Source organism: Oncorhynchus nerka, linkage group LG22 (assembly GCF_034236695.1).
Source record: "Oncorhynchus nerka isolate Pitt River linkage group LG22, Oner_Uvic_2.0, whole genome shotgun sequence".
Taxonomy (NCBI): Eukaryota; Metazoa; Chordata; class Actinopteri; order Salmoniformes; family Salmonidae; genus Oncorhynchus; species Oncorhynchus nerka.
In genome coordinates, this window is record NC_088417.1 from 17,255,125 (window position 1) to 17,265,987 (window position 10,863).

Genomic DNA, 10,863 nt, shown 5'->3' on the forward strand with positions numbered 1-10,863 from the left:
CCTGTGTGTTTGTAGAACAAACAATGGTACCTGATGAGGGGGAGGACGGCTAGAGTGTGTGTGTAAGGTGGTGACCACATCATATACACTGTGGGAATGGGAAAAGGAAGTGGTGGCTCAGTGTTTCTTCCAAGGATGCCCTTTTGAAGAGGCATTACGTGGGGCCAACCTAGCCGGATTAATAGGGATTACCACGGTAGAGTTGGGTTTAACAATTCAAATGCAAAGGAAAATGTGATTATTGTCGTGCAATTCTATTCTAAAAAGCTCCTATACACCAGAAACCAAGGTATACAGAATAACACAAAGTTTAGGCCTACTCGAGGTTTGGAAGTGTTGGCTAAAAGTAACACATGGTAGAAAAATATGAAACTGCAGGAAATGGCTCGGCTCGACATTCAGGATGAAGCCTCTGAAAGCTATTAGCATGTCGGCCACCCATTGGCAGAGTCACCTCTGACATCACTGGCAACATTGCCCAGCATGCACTACTCAGGTGGGGTGTCATTAGAGCAGCTCATCCTTCTATATTTACTGTCTCCGCGTGGCTAACAGACCGTCTGAGATAGACAGACTATCTATCTAACAGAGTCCTCTCTCGAAAAAACAATTCCAAATGTGTCCCTCAAAAGCGTCAGATGTGGAAAATCCACCGTTCCTAGCCAGGGGCAAGGTAGGGACTAACGGGGCAGGAGGACCGAAGGAGGAGGCAACCTAGTATGTGGTAGGACTAGGCTGTGTCCGTCCAGGCATCTCTCTAGTCCTGCAGACATACCAATCACCAATCAGTACCAACGTTTGAACAGATGTCACTTATTCTAGGTCCATCCATTTGAATACTTTTCTCTACACACCTATTTACATTCTGAAAACACAATATTAGGTGGCATTAAAAAAGACAGTTTGCCTGAATATTTACCTCCACAAGTTCAAAAACTTTTATTTGCGGTAACTTCAATCTGGCTATGTGTTGATAAAATCAATATAACCTAAGTATGTTATATTTTCATGTTCTCTTCTCTTCCCAGCTCTCTCTCTCTCACACACAAAACTGGTTGGACCATGCTGTTGCCTTATGCACTTTTTTTCCTCTCCCTCTGTTCCTCCCTCCCTCCTCCCTCCCCTGTCTAGCTCCAGTGAGCAACAAGTGCTGCCTGTGAGTACCACCCCCTCCCCCTCCAACCTCCAGAAGCTATCTCAAATCCTCAGCCTGCGAGCAACTGCCAGCTGACAAAACTGTTTAGTCAGCATGAAAGACAGGGAGGGAGGGAGCGATGTGGGGCTAGACGAGAGAGTGTGAGAGAGAGATGTAGAGACAGAGCAAGGAGGCAGAAAAGGGAGAGAGGGAAGTAGAGACAGAGCAAGGAGGAAGAAAAGGGTGAGGGAGAGCAAGAGCGGGAGACATTCTTACTGCTCACTCTCCATTCAGCTCTCTCTCTCTCTCTCTCCCTCCCTCCCTCCCTCTCTCATTAACCCTTTCCTCTCCGAGACAGCCAACACAGTTTAGAGATGGCTGCTAGAGGCTAAAAGTAACACTCAAACCACAGCTAGGAAGACAATCCACTCCATGGAAGGAATATTTTGTGAGTAAACAGAGGACAATGGAACCATATAAAGATTCCCCTACCTCCACTACAACTCAAATAAAGTATTGTAAACACAACAAGACCAAACTTTATGTCTCCTTCATACGATGGAGTGAGTTGCTTGGAAACAGGCTGACTGAGGAGAGGAGGGGACAACTCTGGAGAGCGGAGCCATTGTTGTTCCACTTCCTCCATCTCTTCCCCCACCACTTCGGAGAGGAGGCAGTTTCACTTCCTGTCTCCCCCATGCTTCACCCCTCCTCACCCCAGGTGCTGCTGCAGCCTCCATTTTCTAGCCTCTCCTCTCCCCTCCCCCTTGTGGCATTCTTTCACATCAGTGGCACAGCCGTCAAGTTAGACTTTGAACCCGAGGTAAATACCTGCTTTATTTGCAGCCTGTGCTGGAGGCGGCCTGTGTGGCTGGGAAGGGTGTATGTTGGTGGTGTGTGTGTGTGGGGGGGGACGACAACATGTATAGTGACAACTCAGAGCTGTGCCGAGGGATAAAGGACACGTAGGGCTCTGCACTGAGACAGGGCCGACATCACCCTGGTGCAGCGTTCCCGCTCTCCCTGCAGCTTATCAGTTAGACCCTGAACACACCCTGTGAGATGGATGACTTGGCCAATATTAACAACACACTTCTGTGGGCCGAGGAGAAAGAGGAGAACTATAGGACAATAAAGGTTCTACTTGGTTGTTATGGCAAGCGATGCTGGTAAAATAGGTCACGCATTTCCCATAACAAATAAAACATCCATTCATCCAACCAAGATCATGTTCACCAATGTAGGACGGATGGCATGGATTTTCTCGTAGTTGGTTGAAGGAGTTGTCATGGCAGCAATCAATGAATCAAATAGTTTCCCGAATCCAACTACGTGATCCAATAGTACGTTGAGAGACAGGCCCCTAAACATTAGGACCTACTTTGCACATGAGCTGTGCAGCCAAGTGTCGCCTATAAAAAGCCAGTGGTATTAATCTAGATTTGGGGCTTCTACCACAAATGTGTGACTGTGCCTACAAATATCATTGAGCCTCACAACTAGGCCTATATTTACACTGGGTCCTAGACCACAGCCAGGATAAAGGGGGCTAACTATGGACTCACCCCAGGGACATATTGTAATGTCTACTGTTACGGTCCCTCCATGTGTGTTTGTTAGTTGCAGCTTACATTCACACACCTGTAAAATAACTTCATCCCTTACTCGGTCCCAATGAAAACCTCAGTTTAAAGCAGCCTATGTGCACACAATGTCAGCACCGACACTGTCCTACTTAGCTGTTCCGTCCACTTCTCAAATTTCCGCCATCTCACTTGGCTGTGTTACCGCATCCTCATTAAAGCACCCACACGTACCTTGAGCCTCATTCCATCAAGACATCAATAATGTTGGGTACGCCGCACATATTACAAGATGCAATACAGCACGTGTAGCCTAAATGAAATGTGTGCATTCTCATGTTTTAAACTAGGAGTCAATGCTTAGTAACAAATACAAAATAAACATGTTATGAATTACTTCAATTTGCCATGTAGCATTTAGCAGTAACATACATTTGAGGTTGTAAGTCCTAAGCAAGGAAGGTTCGAGAGGAGGAGGGGTGAGGTGACACAGCGAGGCCGAACCCTAAGCTTGGATTCCATCTTCCTCAGGTTCCCTCTTTCCTCTTACATCTACAAGTAGAGTCCCTATGTCCCTCCACGCCCTGCCGCCGCGGGATGGCTTCCTCAGGTTCCCTCTTTCCTCTTACATCTACAAGTAGAGTCCCTATGTCCCCTCCACGCCCTGCCGCCGCGGGATGGCTTCCTCAGGTTCCCTCTTTCCTCTTACATCTACAAGTAGAGTCCCTATGTCCCCTCCACGCCCTGCCGCCGCGGGATGGCTTCCTCAGGTTCCCTCTTTCCTCTTACATCTACAAGTAGAGTCCCTATGTCCCCTCCACGCCCTGCCGCCGCGGGATGGCTTCCTCAGGTTCCCTCTTTCCTCTTACATCTACAAGTAGAGTCCCTATGTCCCCTCCACGCCCTGCCGCCGCGGGATGGCTTCCTCAGGTTCCCTCTTACATCTACAAGTAGAGTCCCTATGTCCCCTCCACGCCCTGCCGCCGCGGGATGGAACCTAATCTTATCTAAAAAAAGCGGGTTAAAAATAGCCCTGGGGGCCAAAGGGGAGCCAAAGGGCCAGCCCATCTGTACCCTTGGGGGAAACCACAACCCATCTCCATCAGGAAGAGAGGTAAGAAGAAGAAGTGTCTTCATTTTTACATTTTGACCCGAGACCTTCAGCGTGTTCTGGGTGGTTCGCCCCATACACCCCCCTCCTATTCCATTGATTTAGCCTCAGTGAACAACAACCGGTTAACAGCTAAATGAGAGGCGATAAAGACGAAGGGGAGCCAGTGAGGACCTAATACCAATGCTCTGCATTGTTGAAGGGACTTGCCTGTCGGCTTGCCATCGGGGGACACTGTGTTTAAGTCGGTGTCTTTAGAGGATGGATGGGGTCTTATTAGGCTAAATGGCAGGCTAATGAGAGCATAAGGGACCCAAAGGGGTTGAAGGCTCTTAATTACCTCCCTCAGCATCCTCGTCTGGCCCAAACCTCAATGGGAGGAACGTTGATCAACTGACTTTTCGTCAAAGAACCTATAAGATTAAATTATTCTCCTTTTAGTTCATCCAAACTCCTAAAAACTTGTGTTATCATTTTAGTGATGCTACAGAATGCCCCGTTTCACATCTGGACACAATCAAATGTTTAGTTGAAGGCTTAATCATTCCCTTGAGTAGCATATTTGTTTATTATTAAAACCATTTATGCCTAAGACAAAACAAACAAACAGAAATCATTACATTAAAGACATAGGCATGGATATGTTTTAACTATCACATCGAATTGCAGAGACGAAACATCACAAGATGGCAGGAAGTCAAACAATTGCCATTTCTAACTAGGAGTGTAAGACAGAGAGTAAGATCTTACTTGAGTAAGATCCAAGTACAACCAACAGCTTAAACCAGAAATATCCATTTAGACTTCTGAGGTGTATAACTAGGCTACGACTGGTCCACATCATATTAAATTAAACTCACTCAGAGCATCCCACATCAAGAATTGAAAACTGTTCAAAGTGACTTCCTTGTATAAACGGAGACCCATAGCGAGTCTATTTTGTCAACACACTAGAGTCATGAGTACCAATAATGCAGTGGATTTGGAGACTTTGTGGAGGGTGGAGAGCTGAGGACATACAAAGGGGACATCCTCTACTTAATCCACGTTGATCAACTATCTCTAGGCTCAGAATTCAATAGAAAATAGCAGGTCAAATTAAACGGTTCATCATGTATTTATTCAACCACATCATTTATATAATGTCCTCCAAACAGAGCGTGATCATTTGAGGGATGATTACATTATTATTCCAAAAAAACTCAACTGTCTTCTTGGCAGTGCAAGAGCATCTTCCTCTTATCCAGTCTGCACTTTACTGTGACTGCAGGGCCTAAACCAGGACAGGCTCATCATCATCTTTCTGTACCACAGAAAAACAACTTTTTTTAAAACAAATGTTATGTCTCTTTCCTATATTAAGCCCCCCCGCAATACATGCTTACCCCACCCCCACCCTCACACCATCATCTTCCGGTCATGCCTTGGTTTGAGTCGTTAGTTTCACCGCACATTTAACCTTTCAGTACCCTATTTCTTCATCTCAAATTCACCTAACATCTTTGTTCGAGAGTACTGAATTGGATGGTGAATTTCCCTACAGCGAAATGACTGCGTTTGATCCGACTGTCGCCGTAGGCCTACCCGTCTACAGTGTAGAATTTCGTAATGGAATGCGAACTGCTCATCCGGATCGGCACTCTCCTCCCTGTCTCCTTCCAAGTGGTCAGAGAGCTCGAGAGAAGAGGAACATCGACCAGCAAGCTCCAAAACCGTGTTGCTTCTATTTTCAACCACCGACAAAATAGTCGACAGTGCAAATATCAACAGATCATCTCTCCATCGCCAGACAACATGGTGTAAACAAAACAACAATGTAGACACAAAGTTACACTTTTACCCAATGCTGTTCTATGCGCACAGCAGTCAACGAGACCAAGGGACGAAGGCAAAAAGAAGGGAAAAAATGCCTAGCAACCATTATCTAACCAGGTCGCGCTACGTTGCAGTTCCCCAAGAGTGAAACGCATCAATTCATCACTTTTGAGCGTCTAAAAGAGCTACAAATAAAAAAAATACCCATGAATGATCCCAAATAAACACTGTATACATCAACCATGCATGTTGCATCATTCTCGTTGTAGATGATGCGAAATAAATTCATTTTCATAAAGTCGATTATAATAATTAAAGAATGTAAAAAAAAGAAAGTGAGAAATACTGATAGAGGTGTTTATTCTCGTAATGATGAATGAGGAAAACTATAGACTAGTAGGATATCACGCTTCATGATGAGTAGGAAGAACTGCTTCGGTTTATTTAATAAACAATTAAAGGTGGAATCGTGTCGAATCATTGAATTGTAACATTTTAACATACAGACAGACTACTGTTGAAAAACAAATAAGTTTCGTAAACGTCTCTGCAAGGTCAAAATGTAGCTAGCTATACCGACACATGGCCACTAAGCTGTAGCTAGGCTTCGATCAAAGTGCACTGAAGATATGGATGCTCGAGTGCAGCAACAGGCGGCTAGTTAGCTAGCAGACTTTGAACCTCCTCGAACCCCCATCATTAAAAACAATTTACCGAGGGGGGGAGTCAGAACTCCAACAATTAATGTTGATTTAAAGAGGGAATGAGTAGCTAACTAAACTTCGCTGGTTACAAATAATAATATAAGGAAGAGACATTCCACCGCTCATGAGCATCAGGTCCTTAGCGAAAGTAGGAAGCAAATGGGAGTTGCGAAAACTATCCTATCCACATCTCCTTTCGAACTTTAACAACTTTATGTCACAACAACAGTAAACTTCGCCAAACACTCAATTACCATCGCATATCGACTAAACCAGACAAATAAGGCAGAATTAAGAGAATTCGCCGAGGAGCCTAGGTACTTACGTTCGACTTTGTTGGGGTTGGGCTGCTTGCGCCGAGACATACTGATGATGGTGAATGGTGATGATGGGCTAAGAAAAAAAAAGAAGCTGCAAAGTTGTTCCGGAGAGGAATCAAAATGGCGTTACTGAGGATGTGCAAAGTTAGACAACTTTGTTCCCCTCTCTTTCTTCCAAATTCCTAAAGAGGAAGAAAGATTTGAGAGACGAGAGGAAAACACTTATTTCGCTTTCCTCTCTGGCCGTCCCCAAAGCGCTGCTCTCTCCTCTCCCCTAAACCTGATAAGTAAGACGCATCACGTGTTGCTCCTGCTAGTCTCCAAGGGGACGTGTTACTGAGGCTGCTGCCACTAGACTTGAGCCAGTAAGCATCTCTACAGGAGGGGTCTCAAAAGAGCAAAACGTTTTATCGAGCGGCGTGGTACCAATGACTGCGTGGTACCCTCAACATAAAACTCTGAGAGAGGAAGTGCACGCGGAGGAAACTCAAGCCCTTTAAAGTTCTAGAACTTGGTTGTTGATCTACATTTACACACCTATCATTTAAAAATGAGTGTGATTATTAAATTATGTTCAAGTAGATACAGGACGCAGTGATGGATTCACAAGCAACCAGTATTTAACTAGTTTCAATAGTTGCATTTAGTTTCAACTGGTGCCTGCGTACTCCCACATTCCTCCAAGCCCTCATCTCTGGATACAGACCCCTCCCCGCGCCTATGCTCATCAACCACTGGCGGAGAAGCATTTCCCTCCCCTCTATAGAACTCAGCTGGTAGGAGCCTACGCAGCCCTGATTCACACTGTCTGGGTCACATTGAGATGGAGTCAGATATTTGGCTACATTGCTAGTATTTCCAGTATTTCCAACTTTTCGAGCATTTTGTGTAATTATTATATCTAAATTAGTCTAGACAAACTACTTTCATTAAGGACAAATGCACTGAAGAGTAAATGTCATATTTTGGTGGGTATGACTTGATAAGGACAGCAATGGAGTTGGAAAGAGCACAAACAGATCTGGGACCAGGCTAAGACGATAGGCCTAGCCCAAAGAGAGATTAGTCATTGTGACTTCCTTCAGTTGATTAGATCCAACCTAAACTTAATTTGATTAGAAGTGTGTGACAATCATCAACATGTTTGGTCACACCAGCATATTTGCACCCCAACTCTCCTCCATAATTGCCAAACAAAAAGTGACGCTTTAGGGACGTTAATAAGGATGCTACATGGGCTGTCATTTGTTGACATCACATTATTCGGACACCAAATAAAATAAGGAAATTAGATGGTGCTTATATTTCCTATAAGGCATATAGCTAGATCTACACTATGGCATGGGAAGTGGACTCATCTCAGTAGACCACTTTTGAGGTCTTAAAACATCTAGCAAACATCTGATTTTGGGACTGAGAGTGTATTTGCATATCTAAAATCAAAGAAGATACCTAAGATATTTCACAAGGCTAAGTAAAAGAAAGATGGTCATTGGGGAGCTGTTCGATTTTAGGCTAAAATGTTTATGTTACACATAATGTGCATCAATTTAGGTTTATAAAAAAATATGCTGACCTGAGTGTTTAACACACACACACAAACACACACACACACACCTGCAGTGGCATTCACTTATCTGAAGGAACTACTCACAGTATCAGCTTCATGAGCCTGAGATGAATAGTATTTACATTACACCACTAATCCAATCAATTGTTTTCTTTCAAATTCAAATCAAACTATTGACAAGCAATTAGCACATTTAGTTTCAAGTTGCTGGGCATGCTTGTCTGATTCACAAACATGTTGGCTCTCCCCTAGGGTGATATCACTCTTTGTTATCAAGTGCTTGCATGCAAAAAAAAAAAAATCTATTTTATACATCTAGGTTGCGCAAACGTTATGGTCTTCAATTGAAACACTCAAATAGGCATTTTAAAAAGACACTCAATTTCATCACTTTGACTTTCAAGAGACTGTAGCCTACATTGCGGGCAAAAAAAGTAGTTTGTGTGCGCGCGGACGCGCGTATTTTAGTTGACAAAAGTGGCAGCGTGCCCATAGAGATCCCAATAAATGACCGATTCTGAGTGTGCCTTTCTGCTTTCACAAAACACAGCAAAATGAGTGTGATCTTATTTATTGAACGTAACCAAGGCTTCAACCCCGTTGCTAAGGAACAACCATCCCCACTTCGACAACAACAAAAGGGTGGATTCCATCGTGTGTGAGGCGGCCTCAGCATCGCACATTCTGTAAAACAAGTTCCAGACGGGTCTGAGCCGCGCGCGAGCGTATATCTGCAAAAGAGTCGAACAAGTTGATAACACTCGACGCATATGGGTCACCATGTTTGAACTTGAAGAACCAGGCCATTTAACGCTGGCCTACAAACTATAATTACACTGTGTTTGACTATACACCTGTTGGTTGTTTGGGGGATGACAAGTACATGCTGCACTTACTCAATTGGCTGTGAACTGTCTGCCAGGTTTTTTTTCTATCTATAGGGCCTATTTAACAGTTTACTTTTTTCTTCATTTTTTTGTATTTTTTTGTGTTCTATAAATGTACTTTGTGTTTAAAGAACGTGTATGAATTACAGTAATTCGAGTTGTCAAACTAAGATGTTGGCCTGGCTGGCTCCAGCATGTGCATGGAAGAAAAATGCATAGATAAGGAAGGACAGGGGGAGTGGTGAAAAACCGGTTTCAGTTGGTGACAGAACAGATGACTTGTAGGTAACAGTTGTTTTCATTGCAGCCTGCATGGCACTGAAGCTGCACAGAGAGTTGGGCAACTTGTAAATGCTCTCTTTATAACTTGCAGATTCGGATACTGTGTTCCAAGGCGCAATATGCACAAACAAATGGTGTGCCAGCACTTATTTGTGGCAGTTTGATTACACATAAATCACAATTTGGTTATGTCTATAATATCCCTGAGCCCAGAGAGAAAGGTTACTGATTGAAGTGCATAGTCTACCTTAGTGGCAATTCATAAAAGAGCTTGGAAGACATGGAAATTATACTCAGGAAAGGTGAAGAGAATAACAACAATTATAAGGGGCAACTATATGTTAGCCACAAGTGCAAGAATGTCCTCTCCCTCTAACATCTCTTGTTAGGATTTTGCAGAAATGACAGGTCATGCAATAAATAGAGCTTGACTCACTCTTCCATAGTAGTCTCTTTGCCAACAGATGTTTTTTCAAAAACATTTCAGGAACTGTGATTTAATCCCATTGATTGAATTACGTCCACTACTCTACCCTGCACATTAGACTGCTGCCCTATGTACAGTACATAGTCATTGAACAATGGAAACTTTAATCATGTTTACATACTGTTTTACTACTTTATATGTACAGTGCCTTGGGAAAGTATTCAGACCTCTCAACTTTTTTCACATTTTGTTAGGTTACAGCCTTATTCTAAAATTGATTAAATGTTTTTTCCCCCATCATCAGTCTACACACAGTACCCCATAATGACAAAGCAAAAATAGGTTTTTAGATTTTTTTGCTAATAAAAAAATACTGAAATATAACATTTACATAAGTACTCAGTACTTTGTTGAAGAACCTTTGGCAGTGAATACAGCCTAGAGTCTTCTTGGGTATTACTCTACAAACTTGGCACACCTGTATTTGGGGAGTTGCTCCCATTCTTCTCTGTAGATCCTAACAAGCTCTGTCAGGTGGAATGGGGAGCGTTGCTGCACATCTATTTTCAAGTCTCTCCAGAGATGTTTGATCGGGTTCAAGTCTAGGCTTTGGCTGGGCCACTCAAGGACATTCAGAGACTTGTCCCAAAGCCATTCCTGAGTTGTCTTGGCTTTGTGCTTAGGGTCGTTGTCCTGTTGGAAGGTGAATGTTCTGTCCAGTCTGATGTCCTTAGAGCTCCGGAGCAGGTTTTCATCAAGGATCTCTCTGTACTTTGCTCCATCCATCTTTGCCTCGATCCTGTCTAGTCTCCCAATCCCTGCCACTGAAAAACATCCCCACAGCATGATTCTGCCACCACCATGCTTCATCGTAGGGATGGTGCCAGGTTTCCTCCACATGGGACGCTTGGCATTCAGGCCAAATAGTTCAATCTTGGTTTCATCCATTGGTGTAAAATACTTAAGTAAAAATACTTTAAAGTAGTACTTAAGTCGTTTTTTGGGGTATCTGTACTTTGACAACTTTTA

General features: G+C 43.6%; 1 protein-coding gene across 3 annotated transcripts in view; it reads right to left on the bottom strand.

Moving 5' to 3' along the window:
* Nucleotides 1-6,961, bottom strand: part of LOC115104914 (ras-responsive element-binding protein 1-like) — a 76,361-nt gene extending 69,400 nt beyond the window's left edge. For all 3 annotated transcript variants that reach the window (XM_029626317.2, XM_029626316.2, XM_029626318.2), the window contains exon 1: nt 6,674-6,961. In XM_029626317.2, coding sequence (XP_029482177.2) covers nt 6,674-6,713 — 40 coding nt within the window. In that variant the 5' untranslated portion in view covers nt 6,714-6,961. The remainder of the gene's footprint in view (nt 1-6,673) is intronic.
* Between the last annotated feature and the right edge of the window lie 3,902 nt (nt 6,962-10,863).